This window comes from Protobothrops mucrosquamatus, unplaced genomic scaffold (assembly GCF_001527695.2).
Source record: "Protobothrops mucrosquamatus isolate PMUCROS unplaced genomic scaffold, P.Mucros_1.0 scaffold1167, whole genome shotgun sequence".
NCBI lineage: Eukaryota > Metazoa > Chordata > Lepidosauria > Squamata > Viperidae > Protobothrops > Protobothrops mucrosquamatus.
Window position 1 is genome coordinate 208,618 of NW_015387382.1, and position 19,729 is coordinate 228,346.

The following is a 19,729-nucleotide window of genomic DNA, read 5'->3' on the forward strand; positions in this document are numbered from 1 at the left end:
CTTCCGGCTGTGCTGAGCTGCCACCACAGCCCAATAAACCCAGAGGGCACCACTGGGCGTGTAGGCAGCCCCTGGAAAGCTTCACCAGAGAAGCAGATTCAGAGGTGAGTGGGAGTCGGTCCCCTCCCGGGGCTCTTGGCTTCTCGTGGTCTTCCAGCTCACACGTGGCTGGGCAATTCGCCTGCTCAGGTCCATTGCAGCTGGCAGGGCGAGCAGATGTCTTTGTGCCACCAGCAGAGCGGCTCTGCCCATCACAGCCAGCAAGACGCTCTTCAAAAGAGCCCTCTGAGGCCTCCAGAAGGAAGGTTACAGATGCCTCCGAGACTGGGATTTTAAAAGAGGACATCTGTCCCGTCTAGAAGAAATTGACAAGTGGAGATGTCAAGCCACTGCATCTTTGCCCAGACCATCCCAGCCAATTTAGCCCAAGAGCAGAAGACGGGATAACAGAAGTCTCCAAAATTTCATCACGAGGCCTGTGAGTAGTTCTCACCACTACTTCACTCTACCGTTAGAAAGAAGCTGCACAGTTCTGCAAGAGGGTGTATGTGCCAGGAGACATCAGGGCAAGACTTAACATTTGCTCACAGACACCTGGGCATCAAGGCTCTCTGCCCTGGCAGACGAGACGTTATCTGGCCCCAGGTCCAGAGGGCAGGTTGGGCCCAAACCAAAGTCACCCTTTCGCCTGAAGAACCAGACACCAATTCTAAAGCACAGCGAGAGTTAAAAGTTACGGTCTGGAAATTCTTCGAGGCGTTGGGACTTGGGCAGCTCACCATTCCAGAAGGCACCACGAAGCCTTCCTGGCGCCAGGGGATCCTTGAGGGCAGCAGGAGACCCGCTCCTGGGGACGGCCAAGTCAAGGCCACCTCTAAATCCCATCAAGGTGCCGGGGGCTGCGTTGGGCCATGTGCGCAACGCCTCAAGCACTGCTCAGCTAAAAAACACGCTGCGTGGGAGGCGAGGGGGAAAATCCCCCCCCTCTGTTGGATGTCAGAGACCGGGAGGCAGTTACAAGAAACGCCCCTCTGAGGTTGCTTCTGCCAAAAGGGGAAACAACATGTGTGTGTTTCCACAGAAGGGAACATGCATCTGTTAATTTCTTGTTAAATACAAAAAAATGTTGATTGCAGACAATTTTTCAGATTTTTTTTTTGTTCAATTGCATCACCCTTATACTATATATTGCTAGAATAAAGATAAAATATTAATATATCCACGCATGTAAAAGAAAATAAAACCTTACACGGGGATGGTTTTTTTAATGACTTTCCCAGGCTGCTCCGCATGGGCTGCTGTCCTCCCCCATCCCCAGAAGGGGAAACAGGCTGGTTTCTGGCTGGAATGCCCTGCTGCTAAACCAGGGGGAAGAGCGCCCCCGTGTGGGGGAGAGGGGGAAAGCCCCAGGAGAGCATTCCACCTGCTGAGAATCCCTGCAAGGACCAGGCGGTCCTGCCCCCCCCACACCCAAACTGGGCAGGGGAGAGGGGCAGCCGTCGTGCCCAGAGAGCCAGGCCCCCCTGGGGAACCTAAAAGCAGCCTTGTTGGATCAGGCCCAGGCCCATCAGAGGGAGTCCAGCATTTTGTCTTCTATGGAGACCAACCAGCTGCCTTTGGGGTGCTCTCCAGCAGGAAATGGAGATCCCCCCCTTCCCCCCCCCCGCCCTGCAAGTGGCTCTGGAGGGAACGTGGAGCCTTCGGCCTTGGGCTGAGAGCAAGACCCCTGCAGCATGTGAAGCAATGACAGGCTTAACGTGCCGCTAAGGTCATCATGGCTTCCACTACCAACTCGGTTACCAGGATAGCCCCACCAGGCCAGAGTGGGAAGTGAACTGAGTCAGGGCTTGACAAAGGCCTCCTGGAGACCAGCAGCTCCAGGCCTGAGGAAGGAAAAGACGCCATTTGGGGGGTAGTTTCTGCTGGCAGGAACTTCTCAATTTTTTATTTATTTATTTATTTAACAAATGTATATTATATTTCAGAGGTGACTCCTGGCAGCTTACAACATTTATAGATCGTGCATAATTTAAAAAAAACCCATAAAAAATCCCCCCCACCCCACCCTGGCAGAGCCACCCCATCCCGTCAGCCGGCCGATCGGCCCCGTCTCCATCCGTGATGATTCAGGAGAGGATGAAGCCCAGCCGGCCGATCGACCCCGTCTCCATTCATCAGGAGAGGATGAAGCCCAGGTGCCCGGGAGACGCCATCGAGAAGAGAAAGGTCTTTTATTTCGGAGGGCTCTGGGGCAGACCCTCCCCTCGGGGGCCTCTGCCTGCCTCCCTCCCTCCCTCCCTCCCGGCCTTCCAGCCATCAGGCCTCCAGGTGCCTGTTGAGGCGGCGCAGCTTCTCCTTCTTGTTCCGGTTCCCGTGTCTCTTCCACGGCTTCCCGGCTCCATCGGCCGAGCCAGGTCCGGAAGGGAGGTGGACGGCCGTCTCTGCTGGGCAGCCCACTCTGGCCCGGTTGCCTCTGGTCAGGGCCCGGACGTTCTCCTGGAAGGCAGGCGAAGCCTTGAGGCCCCGTGCAGGGACAGGCAAAGGCCCAGCCCAGTGCCGCACCAGAAGGGGCTGCCGGCCGGGTGGACACCGGAGGCCCCACCCTAACCCTTCCCGAGAGGCAGCTTCAGCAGGGCAGGAGGGGACCCCGGGCGAGGCTTATAAGGGCAGCTCCAGGGAAAAGCCCTCTGGGCAACCAACCTTCGTTCCCCCCCACCCAGCCTCTGCTCAGCCCCAATAAAAACACACAACCACTTTAGAACTAGTCTGTGTGCGCCTGTTGGTGTTGAGACCTTGTGAATTTTATTGTGTTGCCGTGGCTGGGTTTATTTTAAATGCTTAAGTCTGTCAGAGCCAGGTCGTGTTTGCACGTGTTAACTTGGTTAGCGTTAACCCTGCTTAATTTAGGCTTCCTTCAATCTGCACAGTTAGCTCCTCTGAAGTGACCTTCTGGGTCAATGTCTTGGGGAAGCCAGGCAAGGTTGTGTGTGTGTGTGTGTGTGTGTGGGGTCCTCAAAAGGAGAGGTGGGACTGGGTGGGGGACGGAGGCCTGCAGGAGAGGCAAATGCCAGGGCAGCAGGTTCATCTGGGTAATTCCAGCACCCCCCGCCCCCTTTTTAAATTCTGGAGACCGATTCTGTCTGAACCCCGTTAGGGCAGGAAGACGAGGGGGGCAGCGGGCACATCAGCCCCGGCCGTTTGCAGCAGCATCCAGGCCTCACTGAAAGCTGCTCTGTTCAGGGACGCAGCCCCACCCACCGCAGCACGGAGTGGCAAGACCAGGACCAGCGCCCCCCCCTTGCCTCACCTGGTGGAAGAAGGCCAAGTCCACCGGGTTCTCCGTCTGCTTCGCCCTGGGGCCCCTGCCAGACGGCTGCTGCCCGTTGTGCTGCATTGTTGCTGCTGCTGCTGCCCCTTGGCTGGGCCGGAGCCTCTCGAGCCCCGACTGGAAGAGCTTGGCATCCACGCCCGGAGGCGGGTGGCAGTAGAGCAGCTTGCCCTGCAGGGAAGGCCAGGAGGAGAAGCGTTCAGAAGGAGCCGCCTGCCCCCCGGGGGAGCAAGGAGCCGTGTCCTCGGGTTCCCCTAATCCTTGGCCTCCCCGTTCCTGGGTATTCCTCGCTTTCCGCCTGGGTTCACACATTGGGTTAGAGCGGTGCAGTTCGGTTTGGGGTAACGTGGGAACCCAGGAGTGTGGTTTCCATAACAGCCCTGAGTAAAAGCAGCCAAGCCAGAGCCGAGGGCAACGCCTGTGCCCGACATGTGGGCTACGTCAACGGTTTTTCTGGGCAGTTGCTGCAAACATCCAGCTTCTGTGTCTGTTCTCGGAAATACCTTCCTATCTGGATCAGAAATAGCACCAGCCATAGCAGACGTGTGGCACTTCATGGCGCTGAACAGCCCTCTCAGTCTAAGCGGCTTACGGAGTCAGCCTCTTGCCCCCCAACAATCTGGGCCCTCATTTTACCGACCTCGGAAGGATGGAAGGCTGAGTCAACCTTGAGCCGGTCAGGATCGAACTGCCCAAAGGCTGATAGTAGGCAGTCAGCAGAATGAGCCTGCAATACTGCATTCTAACCACTGCACCACCGCGGCTCTTATCCTGGAGTACCGCAAAAGAGGCTTCTCCTTCCTTACGAGTATTCCTTACTGAATAGTGGGGGGGGGCTCTCTGGGGGGGTTGGCTTTGCCTCCTGCCAGGCCAAAGAGGTGGTGCAGAGACCTCCCGCTCAAGCAGAACTGCCAGCCCCCGTGTCAAAAGGAGGCACCCTCTGCACCCGGCACTTTTGAAAAGTTAGGGGCCGGCTCTGCTCCAAGGCCAGCACCAGGGCTCAGGCACCCCAAAACGCACCGTGACGTAGTCCTTCAGCACGAGACGGGCTGAGCGCGGCTGGTCTGGCTGCCCGTGATCCGTCATGAAGCCCCTCATGCCTGTGTGGAGGGGAGGGAGAAAGCGAGAGGCCGGGGGTCACCATACCTGCAGGACAAGCATCTTGGGGGGGGGGAGTAAGCCCAGGCCCCAGAGCCTTTGCTGGGGAGACAGGGGGGGGGCAGCACAGAGCTTAGTCTATCCCAGGATCTGGGCCCTATCAAGGCTTTGTACTGGCATGGCAATTAGACGCTCCCCACTCCCCCTTCCAAGGAGACCTTGGGTGGAGGATCAGATTTACTGAGGAGGAGGAGGAGGAGGAGGAGGAGGAGGAGGAGGAGGAGGAGGAGGAGGATGCATCATTCCCCGTTAAGAGCTTCCCAGAATCTGCCCTTGGGGAGTGACAATCCCCTTCCTCCCCTCTGTGTCCTCAGCCAGAAAGCTGTTCCCAGCCCGAGGGGGTGTGTGTCCTGCTGTTTTCTCTGATGTCCCACCTGTCCCACCCCACCCACCCTTGGCCCCAACCCCCGAGGTCGCCCTCCAGACCAGCGGTCTAAGCTGCAGTCCCTGGCCTGGTCTCCCTGGAGCTTGTGGACTCAACATATTCAGATCCCTCCCCCACCCACCCACCCATCCACCCACAGGCTCTCAGGCCCACCCACGGGGGTGTTTACTCACAGCCCAGGGCCGAGAGAAGCTCCTCTGAGGTTGGCGTCCGGTCAGGGTCCTCATCCTCGCGTGGCCGGAGGATGCTGATCCCATAGGTGGCCTCCAAGACTGGCCGAGGAATCCGTTGGCAGACGTGGGGGAGTGAAGGAACCACCTTTGGGGCAAGGGCCTCTTTCCCTCTTGTGAGACCCCCCCACCTCCTCTCCCCTCCCCACTCTAGGAAAGCTGAGCTCCATCTGGGTGAGGCCAGCACCTTCCCCTCTGCCTCCCAGCTGTTTCCAGACATGGGGGACTCTCCGGCCAGAGGTCCAGAGACCGGTCCAGAGCCCTCTGCCTCCCTTATTCAGGAGACTGACTTTTACGCCCAGCACCAGCTCTCCGAGGGAGAGACCAGCCCCCCCCCACACACGAAGGCTACGAGGAATACTGGCAGCGTCATTCACAAGTTCTTTCCTCCCTTCCCCGCCCAACCGGCTTCTCCCTTGCCTGCCCCCCCCCCAGTACACCTCCCCGAGAAAGGATATGAGGCTGACGGGGGGGACGTGGTCCCGCAGCTGATCGATGGGCAAGATGCCGCTGCAAACCATTTCGGCTTTGGTGGAGACAAAGGAGGGCATCACCAGCCCAGGGCAGTCGCAGAGGCAGAGGGAGGGCTCCACAAACAGCGTCTGCCAAGGCCCCTCCCCAGCTTAGAGCAAGCCTCTCCCTCCTGTGGGGGAGGAGGGGGCAGGCCGGCTTCCCCCACAGCAGAGCCAGGAGGGCTCCACAGGCCTTCCCATCCCGGGACTCCTGCCCCCCCTTTTACACTCCCTGGGGAACCAGCAAGGGCCCCCTGGCCCCCTCCTGGGCTCTCCAAAGGGGAGAACGAGGCAGCCAACGGGGAGCAAAAAGGGAAACCCAGGGAAGCAGCAGACCAGGGCACACCTGCGCCAGGGCAGATGCCAGGCCTTTCCCGGATGGAGATTGGGGGGAGGGGGGGCCTCACTGCCACGGGGTGACCAAGCAGGAGGAGGCAGGAAGGGGTCTCCGGCCATCAGCCCAGAGGGCTCCTCGCAGTACCTGGAAGTGCTTTGTGCGTCCTGGCGTGGCAGAGACGGACACCTTCTTCTTCCCGAGGATGGTGTTGATGGTCGAGCTCTTCCCTACATTGGGGTAGCCCACCTGGGAAGGAAGGAAGGAAGGAAGGAAGGAAGGAAGGAAGGAAGGAAGGAAGGAAGGAAGGAAGGCAGGCAGGGGGGGAGGTGGGGAGGGAGGAAGGGAGGGAGGGGAGGGAGCAGACACTGGTCACTCCAAGGAGCTCAGCCGGGTTGTCTTTGTGTGAGCTGCCTGCTTTTATTCCAGCCCGGTCAGGGCCATTCCTGGGAAAGGCTGAGGGTGTCGGGAAGGGCCAGGGCGAGGGTGCCGAGTGGGGGAGGGAAGCGGCAGGAAAGCAGCCCCCCCCCAGGAAGGAAAACCTCCCTAAGAAGAGGCGGCGCCTGAGAAGCCCTCGGTGACCCAGAGGGGCGAAGGACCCCTTTCCATGGGGTGGGGGGGGCTGCACAGCCACCTTTTGTGGAGGTCTGGACCGGGGTCTCTGCCCCCAGCAGGAACCTGGGCTGAAGCCCCTCCCTGGGCTCTAAGATTCCAGGAATTGAAGGGTGCAGAGGAAGTATATATATATTTTTCCCCCACAGGCTGTGAGGAAAGCTTAGGGGTGCAAGAAGAAATACGCCAAAATGGGGGCCTGAGTGCAGGAAGTGTAAGAACCGTTTGTGGAAGGGAAATGAGTAGAGGCGCCCCCAAGGCCCAGCAGCCCAGCCCCCTCTGGGCCTCCCGTCCTCAGCCCGGTCACCGTAACTCAGCCAAGAGGAAAAGTGCTCGGTCTCCCCCCCACTCCCCCCCCACCAGAAGCCTTTTCCAGCGCTGTGAGAGAGTCCAAACTTCCCCCCAGGAAAGCCTTTGGCCGAGTCCACCTGGGACCAGGAAGGCCCCCCCCCCGGTCTCTCCTGGCAGCAGCCCTGGGGGGGGATCCCTTGGAGGCCTTGCCCACCTCACCCCCCCCAGCCTGCTCCCACCTGCCCCCACCCAGAGGGAGGGAGGGAGGGAGGCTCGGACAGGCACCCCCCCCAGCGTGTCCCCAGCGCCACCATCCACTCACCAAGCCGACGGTGAGCTGCCCGTCTCTGACCTTCTTCCTCCCAGCGTGAAGAGTTTCAAATATCTCCAGGAGCTCCTCTCTTTGGACCAGGCGGCTGCTGTTTCTGACGGGGGGGCCCTGGGGGGGTGCCGGTTGTGAGAGCTCCGCCCTGCTTCTCCCCAAGGGCACAATGGGGCTCTCTGGCTCCCCATCTTCAGAGCAAGTCAGCCAGGCTTCCTCCTCCTCCTCCTCCTCCTCCTCACAGTCCTCATACACGTCTCCGTCCTCCTCCCTGTCGCTCTCCCGCTGGGTGCCGGGGGGGCTCCCCGCTCTTCCGCTGGGGGTCAGCTGCTCCTCTCTTGGGCCAGCACCCTGGCCAGCCGGGTCTGCCACTTCCCTGGTTCCCAGCTCCTGAGCAGAAGGAAAGAGGAGCCCTGGGATCAAAAGCTGCAGAAGGTTGCCAGAGGCCCTCCTAGGACCAGCCTCCCCCCCCCAAACAGGCTGAGTTCCCACCCAATGCATTCCCTTGCAAGGGGGGGGTTGTTGCTTGAAAGGCCTTAATCACCCAGGGGGCACAGCTGCCAGATGCCAGGGCTGCCACACAGGCTGCTCTCCCCAACAAGCAAGGACCCCAAGAGAAGCCGGGGGGAGGGGCAGGGGGACCCCAGCGATCCACTTGGGTCACGCGAGGGGCTCGCAGGGCAGGAGGTTTAAGGCCGGCACCTGAAGCAGCTGAAAGTTTGGGCGCCAGGTAACCCTCTGATCTTTGGGAAGCCGAGCGGGGCTTCTTCGCCCGGCCTCCTCCCAGCCCCCCCCCTTACCTCAGGGCTGGCCCCCAGCCGGTTCCCCTCTGCCAAGGCCGACCAGAAGACCACGCGGACCCCTTCCTTCTGAAAGAAGCGGGCCCAGGCCGAGCGCTGCTCCTCCCCCAGCAGGTCGGCTTTGTTGAGCAGGATGAGGTTCTCCTTCTCCGGGCTGATTTCTTTAGCGTAGCATTCCTGCAAGATCCCAAGCGGCAGGAGAATGAAGGGAGGGGATCCCCTCCCTTGACAAGGGGCTGGGGAAGAGAACTGGCAGTTGCCCTTCACGGGGGAGGGGGGTCCTTGGTGCCCTCTGGGCTCCTTTTCTTGCAAACGTTTCATGACGTTAACTAGGTGACATCATCTAGGCTACCTGGTTAGGGACATGAAACGTTTGCGAGAAAGCAAGCAAGCTCAGGGGGCACCAAGGACCCCTTGTTTCAACCCTGAGCAACAAACTCTCCTTCACTGGAGTTGCACTTAACAGGAAGAACCCCTCTGGGGCAGGAGCAAGTGCCCGGGCCATGGAGGACCCAGAACGTGAATGTGGGAATCCGGCCGAGAGCATTCGGGCAGGCAGGAAACAAAAGAAAGCAAATACTGTGGATCTGGAGGGCCCCTCCTGGCCCCGATTTATTCTTAATGGAGGAGAGGCAAAGTAAAAGCCCCGCCCGGCCAGGACAGCAACTTCCCAAAACCTCCTCAGAAACGTCCAGAGTTTTGGAGAGACCATCGAAACCAGAGGCTCAGGGAATCACCAGCCGAGTTCTCACGACCAGACACCACTAGGTCACAGGAAGCCCAGGAGAGCCGGGAGCCATTCAGAAACAGGGCTGTGCAAGGGCAAATACCACACAAAAAGCACACCAGCTTGGAAGGCCAACTAAGAGCCCCACTGAGGGTTTCCTGGCTCTATCCGTGGAGGGAAAGGATGGGACGGACCCATGGCTAGGAGGGTAACAGGTGAAGGCAACAGTGCTCATCTCCAGCTTTGTTTCCATTTATTCCTTAAAGGGGAACTGTGTTTAAGTGGACATAACAAGAAGAAAAGACAAAAAAAGGACAAGAGAAAGGAATGGCAACCCAACATGGCTGCCCAGGGAACACACGTCAGTGATTAGGGTCCAGCTGAAAAGAAGCGCCCAGAGCAGAGCACGAGGCTCCCACCTGGACTCCATTGAAAGGCTGGAAGATAATCAAACCTGGAAGGACGCCATCGGGACACTCCTGAGACTTGGGAGGGTCTCACAAGCCACACTCAAGAGCAGAGACCCACAAGCTGAGCCTCAACGGGGACAAACGCCGAGTGCCGCGTCATCTGGGTGTGGGGAGGGGGAAATCCCCTGGATGGGAACATTCTGGGCCACAAAGGATCTGTGGAAAGGATCTTGGTGCTTTGGGGGGGGAGTCACCATCCTACTGTGAACCAAGGGTATGATGCAGACACAGCCACTAGAGAATGTGGCCAAGTTAGTGTTCCTCTCTAACCTGCATTGCTCAGATTGCACCCAGAAGCCAATCCTGAGCACCTGCTAGGAAAGACGTCAAAAATCAAGCAAAACTCAAGGACAAAATCAAGGGGGCCAAACTGACAGGAAGGAAGTTCAAAAGTCACATTAGAAAGGATGACTTCACAGAAAGAGTCGTGGAAGCTGGGAACCAAGTTCCAGCGGAGGTAGTGGGTCGATCGCCAGAAACTGAGTTTAAACATGCCTGGGAGAAACACACGTCCATCATCCGACAAAAAATTAAAAATAATTTTAAAATGATAAATAAATAACAGCAACAACAAAACTTAGAAAGGCAGACTCAATGGCCTACCATCTCTTCTACTGTCACTTTTCTAGGTCCCGAGGAGAGCAGCCAAAACGGGCCGGAAGGGAAGATTTATGAGGGGCAATAGGAGAGGCGGGGGGGGGGGGCTTGTTTGGTCTGGAGAAGAGAAGGCTGCAGAGACGAGAAAGCTGCCCTTAAATATTGGAAGGGCCATTGTGGGGAAGACGGGGCAGAAGTGCTCAGAGGTATTCCAGAAGACAGAACAAGCGTCAGAGGGTTTCAGCCACAAGGAAGTTGATTTTGGCTGGAGCTCAGGAAATGTTTTCTAAGAGTAACAGCTGTTCAGCGACGGAAGAGAAACTTCAGGAGCTTTGAAAGGCCGTCTGTTGGGGATGCTACCTGGGGGGGGGGAAGAGGGGGGGAGTCCTGCACTGGGCACAGAGTTGGGCCAGAATTCAGGGCTCTCCAACGTTGGCAACTTCACGACCTGCGGACTTCAACTCCCAGAATGCTGGCTGAGGAATTCTGGGAGTTGAAGACCACAAGTTGTAAAACTGCCAAGATTGGAGATGACGCCCAGACTAGACTATCTCCAGAATCAGATGGTTCTGCAGTCACGGTCATGAAAGGATGAGTGGCCTTCAGGCGGGAAGTCAGAGCCACAAAAACATCCTTCTTGTTTCCGAGGGAGAAGCCGCCTCTGTTCAGTCACACGAAGTGATGCCAGCTTATATTTATAAACTCTTGTCACCCTGTGACATCAGATGGATGATGGATGCCACCAAGCACGGTCCTCCCTCCGAGGGGAATTCCTGATCCGCTTGCTGAGAATTTTCTCCTTCAAGTGACAGGAGGAGGTCAGCTATCCCATAGTAACCAACAGGAAAAGTGTAGTGAAAGAACTGGAATAGTGGAAAGATTGGAGGAATGGCACTCTCTAGCACTGGATTTCTTGAAGGAAGCCAAATCTGCATGCAGCTGAACGTGTATCTTGGGCTTAATTCCAGTGCTAGATAGTCCAACTGAGCCCCCCGCTGCTCACGACTGTAGCCTGCAAGACCCTCCTAAGTCTTAAGAGTATCCCGATGCCCCTTTAACCCTCGTCCATCCCCTTACGGAGTCCACGTTGGACCCTTTGCTTCTGGGCACTTTTCAAAGCACTGACCTATGTTCCCTGGGCAGCCAAATTTCTTTTGTCCATTTTGGGGGGGGGGTTACGTCCGCTTAAGCACAGTTCCCCTTTCAGGAATAAATGGAAATGAAGCTGGAGATGAGCGTGGTCCCCCTCACCCGTCCCTGTGCTAGCAGTGATTGGCAAGAAACAAGAAGCCCTAGAGGAAGAAAAAGGCGCAGGTCTGGCCCCAAAAGACAGGGGCCGGAGCTACAGAACCCGAGGGAGGAAAGCGAAGCCCAGAACGAAGATGGCGGAGGATTTATTTGCTTATCCAATCTGTGCGCCACCCGTCTGGGCGGGGGTGACTCTAAGGGTGAAAAAGGGTTTCCGTAGAGCTGCCCAAGGGAAAAGGATCTGCACACCAACCCTGCTCCATGGGGAAGTCCAAATACCCACAGGTAACAAAGAAAAGGCAGACCTGTTCAAGGCCTATTTTGATTCGGCCTTCACTATAAAAAAAAAAAAAAAGCCACGGGGAGCCGGGTCGAAGGCTGAAGCCGAGAGAAGAGGGGTCCGGGAACGCCTCCCCCAACCTCCAGGGGGGGCCTGAGGAGCTGCACCGCCAAAGGAGCCAGGCGAAGGATGGGACGGTCCTCTCTATACTGGAAAGGCCTTTGGAACGGAAGGGGGGGCCAAAGAGCTGGAGGATGTCCCCGAGAGAGCAGAGGAGCAACGGAACTGGGAGTCTGTGGAAGTGGCCTTGGGAGACAGACGGGGGGGGGGGGAAGGCCTGCAGCTGGAAGAGAGGCCGGGAAGCCTTTCCCCCAGGGACCCTCCTCTCTCTTCAGTCCCTAGAAAATGAGGGAGGGTCCCTTGGGAAACGCTTTTTTTTGCCCCCCTGCAGACCAGGTTGCTTCCTGTCAGAGGACCACCTGAGCTGCGGACCCTCCTCCCCTCACTGGAGGCCCTGCCTGCCCAGCATCACAGAGAAGGATCTGAAAGCACTTTGACAAAATGTAATTGCCAGAAATCCGCCTGGGTCCCTCAAGGATTTTTTTTTTCCCTTTTTGCTGGACTAATCCTCTTTCATTTTTTGGTTTGCTAATGTACATAATAGACGGTTAAGAAGGCTATGACTTAATACACCATCATTAGGAAAATAATCCTAAAAATAAGAGGAGTTGGATAATGGGACCACATAGCCCATCATGAGGCTAGATTTTCTTTCAGCGGACCTCTTAAGGCAAAGACTAAACAGGCTTTTATTGCTGCAGGAAGCCGGGACTTTGTCCCAATGGTCTCTAAACAGCCCCTCTGAGCTCCGTCATGCCCTGATTCATACCCTTCACTAGCTACTAGCAGGTCCATTACTAAACGATACATCATCGGGCCCAAATTGGGACTACCCGTCATTGCACGCAGGGTCGATTACGAAATCTAGCATTACTGAGGAAGTGCAAGTCACAGCCAATTTTGGTGTGCAGAGCTGGAACCGGAAGGAGCAGAAGGCAACACTGGACCCCATGACGATGTACTCATGTGCACCAGGAAGCGCCACCGGCCTTCCGGCCTCACCGCTCTCAGATCCATCGCCATCCGGAGCCATCCGGGTGCTGTTAGGACCCCTGGGGCTCTCTCGGCTGCTGTATCCTGCGGGCAGCCTCAAGAGATCAGAGGAAGGCGCCCGGGAGGCACGAGAGCTATGGAGATGCCAGAGATGAACGTTTCCACTGCCAGAGGAAACCCTAAACCTCAAGTGATGCAGGGCTTCCTGCCTGAGCAAGGGGTTGGACTAGGAGAGGCCGTAGCACCTACTCTTCTTCCACCAGAGGCTGCTGCTTCAGCCATTCTGCTTTCACATCTACCAATTCACGTGCTCCGTTGTGACAGATAAGAAATACTTTCCTGCCCATTTCAGGAGTCAGACCCCCCCCTTAGAGCCCCTTGGTGGTTTATCTGGGCTCTTGTTAAATGCCACCTATTTACGGTAAACCATGAACCAATCCCTCCCGCCGGTCCCCCCAAAAACAGAGGCAGGCATCTACGCGTATCTGAGCAGTGGAGTGGCCATCCTGCTGGCAGGCTGGTGGCTTTCGGTTAGTTGTGTGCAACACCCCACAATGTTCAGTTTTCCTCCCCGAGCGTGCCAATCTGCAGGGCTCGCCTGCAATTTTCCAAAACTGGACCTTTGGGATCAGGAAGGGATTTGTCACAGGCTGGATACGGCCCAGCAGTGGAAACAGGATGTTCTTGGATCCCTGGAACATTCCGTCCCTGCAAGGCTGACCAGCTTCACCTGTCCCCGGTTCCAGTCCCCAGGGGAGCAGTGGGTCACACCCCACAATTTTCAGTCAGAGGGACATTTTCCTAGATGGAAGCACCAGGGTGGGCATGAACAGATGCAGCCACTGGGACGGCTGCCCGTTTTATGGACGTGGCCTGTCAGGAAGACAGGATTTCTTGCTCCCTGCGCATCTTGTCTGCTTGTTCTGGTGACAAAATATTTTTTCGTTTCTCTGTCAAACCCAGAGGAAATAACAGGGGGGGGGGGACCCTGGGTTCAATGTGCACCCAGGCTCCATGGTGTGCTGCCTACTACACAGATGCCCCTTGCCTTGGTGAAAACTGGAGTGAGCTTGCCTAATGGCTGCTAAAGGGAAAAAAGAGGCTGCTGCAGGTGAAAAACCTCTGATGCGCAGCTAACAAAAAAGCGCTTAGTCCCAGCCAGCCCCTCGGGGAGAAAAGACCACCTAGCAAAGCAGCTCTGCAGCCCTTGGACTCTCAGCCTCCATCCGAGTAACTGAAGTTCAGCGTTCCTCTCTTCTCCAAACCCCGCCATCTCCCCTCCCTTTGCTCATCTTTCTCCCCTGCGTGGGGCACCGACTGCAGCCAGGGGGCCCCTTCAGGAGTCCCAGCCCCGCAAAGGGAGCCCTTCACGCTCTGGGAGGAAGAGGAGGGGAGCTCGGCCCTGCCTGCTCAGCTGAAGGACGGCTAGTCCTCTCCCTCCCAGAGAGAGCTCAGCGTCTCCGAGGGCTCCCTGAAAGAGCTGGACGGGATCGGGAATCCCCTGAGAGGTCATCTCGCCCGCCCCCTGTGGTCAGCACACAGGATCCATCAGACCATCTGAAGACCGCCAGCAAAGGAGATCCATCGCTCGATCACCTCCAACCCCCTCCCCCCGCCACCCATCCCAGAGCCAGGCACAAAGCTGGGAAAAAGTTAAGCCAGGCCTAAATGTCTCCGTGAGGCCCTCGGCTGACTCAGAAAGGTTGCCATGGGAACACAGCCAGCTCGTGACCCTGAAGGGCCACACTGTGCTCTGCCTTCCTGCCTTCTTCAGGCCCAGGGATGCAGGGACTCCGACAGGCCTGACCCAGCCCTTCCCCAACAGAAGGACCCACCCTCAGAGTCACAAGGGCTCCGGCAGGGGTCAAAGGAAGCCTCCTGCTTCTGTTAAAATAGCCACACCTGCCCAGGTTCTTCCCCCCCCCCCCCAAAGCCTTTCAAACCGTCTCAGAAGCGCCGGTCTGAAGTCACATGGCAGGTTCCAAATTCAGTGGGCCTGCCGGAAAACCACACTGCCCTCACTGTAAAACTCCCTGGCGGAGTGTTACAATATCCTGCCTGTCTCAAAAGAGCCAGCAATTCCCTGAAGTGCTGAAGTTCCCTGAAGTAAAAAAAGATGTTGAGACTCTTCAAAGAGTGCAGAGAAGAGCAACAAAGAGGATCAGAGGACTGGAGGCTAAAACATATGAGGAAAGGCTGCTGGAATTGGGGATGTCCAGTTTAATTAAGAGAAGGACGAGGGGGGACATGATAGCAGCCTTCCAGTATCTCAGGGGCTGCCCCAAAGAAGAGGGAGTCAAGCTATTCTCCAAAGCGCCTGAAGGCAGGACTAGGAGCAACGGATGGAAACTAATCAAGGAGAGAAGCAACCTAGAACTAAGGAGAAACTTCCTGACAGTGAGAACAATTAACCAGTGGAACCACCTGCCTCCAGAAGCTGTGAATGCTCCAACACTGGAGGTTTTTAAGAAGAGACTGGACAGCCATTTGTCCGAAATGGTATAGGGTTTCCTGCCTGAACAGAGGGTTGGACTAGAAGACCTCCAAGGTCCCTTCCATCATCATCATCATCATCATCATCATCATCATCATCATCATCATTCTGAGCTGTTGTGTATGTCGGATGCAGTCTTTGGAAGAAGCCAAAACACGCCCTTGCTTTCTTTTCTATTCCCACCCTAATTTTGGCCAGGAGGCAGGAGAGCTGGCCTGGCCTGGAACACGGGGGACTTTTAGTGGCTTCTAGTGCAGAAAGTGGGGCTGCTGCCTTTGTGCAGGCGCCTCAGTTGGTTTTACCTACCAGGTCTCGGCACCTGAACAGGAGGGGGTTCCTGGCATCCACAATCTGAACCACAACATCGCTGCAAAAGAGAAGGCAAGGGACGCTATTTCCCCGGCTGAAAGCACATCTCACTCTCGCCGAGGACGGAGGACCCAGGGCAGCCCTGGCTGGGATCCCAGCACTGGAGCCCCAGGCAGCACCCGGCCGCCACACAAACACAAAGCCTGCAGGCAGGCAAGGGAAGCCCCCCCTGCTTGTTCCCAAGGCTGCTTCTTCACGGCAGGGGCTCCTCGCCGGGGCCACCGTGCTCAGGCTCTGCCCAGGGCATCCTGTCCACAAGGAGGCCCCTTTTCGGAGCGGTCACCCTCCCACCTGCTCCGACAGGCCGCCTGAGCCACCCAGCAGAGAGCGCCGGCCTGGCCCTGGGAGCTCACTGGACCAGCACAATCAAAGGTCAGAGTTACCTTCTCTCCAGGACCCTCCAGAGCTGACGCCAGAAGTCCAAGTTTCGCTCAAATGGGGTCAGCAGGAGGTTCTCCTCTTCCTCCATCCTGTAAGAATGCAGGGGAAGAGTGAGTCCTGGGGATTTTAAGGAAGCACACTCAAGAGATGGCTTTCTAGTTAACAATCACTTTTTTAATTTAATAAACGATCTACCATGAGTTGAGGGCATAAATCCTGCAGAATAAAACACAGATCTGAAAGAGCAATTACGTGACCTCCACCACCACAGACCCAATGAGATGGCTGGCCCTAACCCAAACATTTCTTTCCTGATTCTGGCTTCTGCCAGTTTCCCCTGGAGGTGCAACTAGGAGCCCCCCCCCCGAAGAGATATTGGGAGGGGGGTCTTTTCCTTTGCAGAAGCAATCTTCTTTATTTGCTAACTTGGTCCTCAGGGCTGTTTCTACCATTTTATGAAAGCTTTGCTGTTATCTGAATGTTATTGAATGCTATGCTTTTCAGTTGATTTCACTTTAAGGCTGGGCCATGACAAAACAAGAAGCAGCACAAGGGCTTTTTTTTTTATTGCTTCATTTTGGATAATCTTGTTCAACGAGCAAACTTCCTCCTTCAGTCTTTGATGTTCATTATGTTGAAAACCTCTTGACATCAGCTGAAAAACCATCTCAAAGAAGCTCCCAACATGCCCCCATCAGCTGCTCTGTGGAGAGGGAAGTCTCTTTCTCTCCACAGAGAGAGAAAGGGCCTCTCAAACCTGCTCACGTGCTTTTAACTCGTAACTTGTCTGACTGTCTGGAAGTCTCTCGTTTTTTACTTTTGTAAACTGCTCAGACAGTTGTTGCCTGAAGACATAGCTTAAAAGGAGAAAAAAAAGGTCACGAAAAGCCATGGCTGCAAACCAATATCCATTAGAGCAGGGGTGTCAACTGCTGGACTGCGGGCCGGATGCACCATAGCAAAACCGTGCCCACCCCATTGCCGGCAATGGCAAAAAAGTCGGGACACGTCACGTGACGTTGCAAGCTCGACACCCCTGCATTAGAGCAAAACACCCAGTGGCACCAGCTGCTATAGAGACATGAAAGCTGGCTGGGTGACCTCGGCCCAGTCTCTCTCTCAACCCAACCCCCCTCATAGAGTTGTTGCTGTGGTGGGGAAAACAGGAGGAGGAGGAAGGATTAACTGCCTTGGGGTGGCCAAATACATACTTAAAAATGGACTGGACAGGGTTTTGAGACTTTTTCTGACCTCACATTAAACCTGGCTAGAGATTAAGGATGACCTCAGCCTTTATGACTCCTACAGCAGTCATGAGGACACTTGTTTAAACAAAGCCATTTGCCCACTGAGAACATTATCCGAGTGTAATTTCTGCTGCTGATTACATTCTTCTTTTCTGTAATGCTTGGGGGCTGAAGACCCGCCCAGGCCCTTTTGCCCAGTAGAAGGCAGCCTTGATTTTAAGACAGTCCCTTCCAAAAGGATTGGATAACGAAGAACTTCAACTGCCTCCATTTCTGTCTCTCCGACAGATATAAGAGAACCTTCCCAACCAAAATAAACGAACAGAAAATTTCATCTATCTCCCATTAAACAGACCACTTCCCAGGAGACTTTCAATAAAGGGTGGAGTTCTTCTTTTACATTTCCAACACCAAGCTCAAACTGTTCCCACAGTGCCAAGAGACTGACAGACCGGGCGTCCAGGAGTGTGCTGGGCATCCCTCCACCCTTCAGGACTGCATCATCTTTGTGGGGGAATCGCCACGGAGGGCCAATCCAGGCTGCAGAGGTTGACACGAGAACAGCCCCAAGTGCAAGATGAGTCTCGTGAGCTCCACTCCCACTCCCTCTCCTTCTCTCTCTCTCTCTCTCTCCCCTCGGCAGACAGAGCGTCCCCACTTAGTCTGGTCAGGGGCTCTTTGCTGACTCCGTGGCCAACTCCAGGGGAAAAGACTCACCACGCAAGCTGCCTCCTCCACCTCAGGAAGCTGTCTCTTTCAGCCTGCTCCAATGCCGCAGGGCTTGTTTGTTCGTCCCAGGGCGGCCTGGAAGAACCAGACACAAAATGAAAGAAAAAAGAGGGTTGTTAGCCTGCTGAACGCACCACAAAGAAACACTTGCTTCAGTGCACAAAATGATCCTGGGAGAGAGGCTGTTTTGGTAACGGAAACCAAAAGGTACTTGGTAGAGCAGCGTTTCCCAACCTTTCTGGGTTGGCAGCCTGGTGCTGGAGGGGGGAAGAGGGGACGGTTTTGTGCAAGGGGCAGGCGTGCACACGTGCACAGCTTCATTTGTGTGAGCCGCTTACGTGAGTGGTTGAGCTGTGCACACACATGCAGGTGCACACTGGCCGCTGCTCATGCAGCCCAGTTGGGAGTAGGCCACAGCCCGCTAGTTGTGTGGGGATGGACCCCTGTGCTAGAGGAAGGCTGAAGTCGGCCCCAACCAGAAAAGGAGAGAGCTGGACAGGCTGGGAAGTGACTTTCTGGTTGGTGAGCCTCTCAAGCAGTCCTTCCTGCCCCCCCCAGGGAAGATGGGGACCAACTTTTCGCAGGCAGCTTCTATGCTTGAGAATGAATAGCTACAAGGAACACGGAGGGAAAGAGAAACAGAACTCAAACATTTTGTATCTATCCAAAGTTCACGGGAGGATAGATTTCATGGAACACGTGAAAGAGCTGAAAAGCAAAACAAGTGATGGAAATTAAGCTTGAAGAGAGCTAGCTGTGAGCTGCCTACAGGAGATGCAGAATCATACAAGGGACCCTGGAGGTCTTCTAGCCCAACCTCTTCTCCTGCATAAAGTCCTTCCTTGGTGGCCTAGAAAAAAGGCAGGGCCAGTATAAGAACCCGTCCAACCTTGTCTTCCCCAAGGGCAAAGACCTCACCAAAAGGATTCCCTTCCTATCATTAATGCTACAGCTAATAAGTTTTCACCAAAGCAACAATCCATATTAACACACGTTACCTAGATCACCTCAAGAACACAAAATATCGCAAACTGCCGAGTTCTTAAAAATATTTCTCCAGAGAAAATGACTTTTTAACAACCAAGAAGAGGCAGGAAAAAGATGTCTCGCCTGTCATTATTTGTAACCAGAGGAGGAAACAGTGCAAGGCAGGCAAGATTTCAAGGCTGGCGGAGACGCCACACAAACGGTTCACAGGCCCTCCTCATTCCCACAACTGTTGTAGTAGAAATATAATATCTAGGTCTACACTCAAAGTATTCTTCAGGATGAAGCAAAGCTCAGGAAGACCTTGATAAGGATAAAACAAACAAAACGAGGCACTTTTTGACAGGGTCGCCTATAATTTTAGCCAGCTCACATTGAGCTGAGCAGTAAAGATGTTATCACCACCGCAGGGAGTTGGATCCAATTTGCAAGCAATCACAAGGCTGGAAAGAGGGACGGAGGCTTCAGGGGGAGCGAAGGGGGGAAGGATGGAGGGAAGGAAGGAAGGGGGGGTTGAGGCGAGCAGGACGAGGCCTGGCGGGGAGGAGCGGGGACTCCCACATCAGAGGCCAGGATCCGGCAGCAACTTCAGCCCCCCCCCCCCGGCCTTCCCTGGCCAGACGCACCTTCGGGGGACGCGCAGCACCTGCCGCTCCTGCTCCTCCCGCGGGCGGGCGGCCTCCTCCGCAGCCCCGCCGGGGACCAGGCGCACGTCCAGCTTCTCTGCGGGCGGAAAGCGGCGGCGTCAGGCGGGCAGAGGCGCCCCCCCGCCCGCCGACCCCTCCCCGGCCCTCCCCTCCCCTCACCTGCCGCGAAGGCAGCGTCCGCCAGCTCCGCCGCCGCCAGGAAGGCCTCCAGCGGGCTCTGCTCCGTCACCGACTGCGGCGGGGGGCCCCGGCCCTGCTCGCCCAGCTCGCTCGTGTGGCGCTGCGGGGGGAGGGGAGACCCGCCGTTAACCGGGGTCCCCGGAGCGCCCCCCCCGCCCCGCCCCGCCCCGCCCGGGAAGGGAAGGAGGGGAGGGAAGGAGGGAGGGGGAAGCTCACCCATCCCGCCGCTCCAGCGCGGACCCCGCGGCGGAGCGAGCGCCCCAGCGCCCCAGCCTGCTTCTTGCCCAT

At 56.3% G+C, this 19,729-nt stretch overlaps 1 protein-coding gene across 1 annotated transcript; it reads right to left on the reverse strand.

Annotated features, from left to right (window-relative positions):
- Nucleotides 1-2,316: 2,316 nt before the first annotated feature.
- On the reverse strand, nucleotides 2,317-19,729 carry LSG1 (large 60S subunit nuclear export GTPase 1). Its single transcript, XM_029284998.1, has 14 exons — nucleotides 19,658-19,729; nucleotides 19,421-19,541; nucleotides 19,241-19,337; nucleotides 17,616-17,702; nucleotides 15,654-15,740; nucleotides 15,208-15,268; nucleotides 7,973-8,149; nucleotides 7,173-7,403; nucleotides 6,095-6,196; nucleotides 5,560-5,703; nucleotides 5,045-5,168; nucleotides 4,349-4,428; nucleotides 3,308-3,499; nucleotides 2,317-2,496 (listed from the first exon to the last, which is right to left on the reverse strand). The coding sequence occupies exons 1-14, from the start codon at nucleotides 19,727-19,729 to the stop codon at nucleotides 2,317-2,319; spliced, it is 1,755 nt and encodes a 584-aa protein (XP_029140831.1).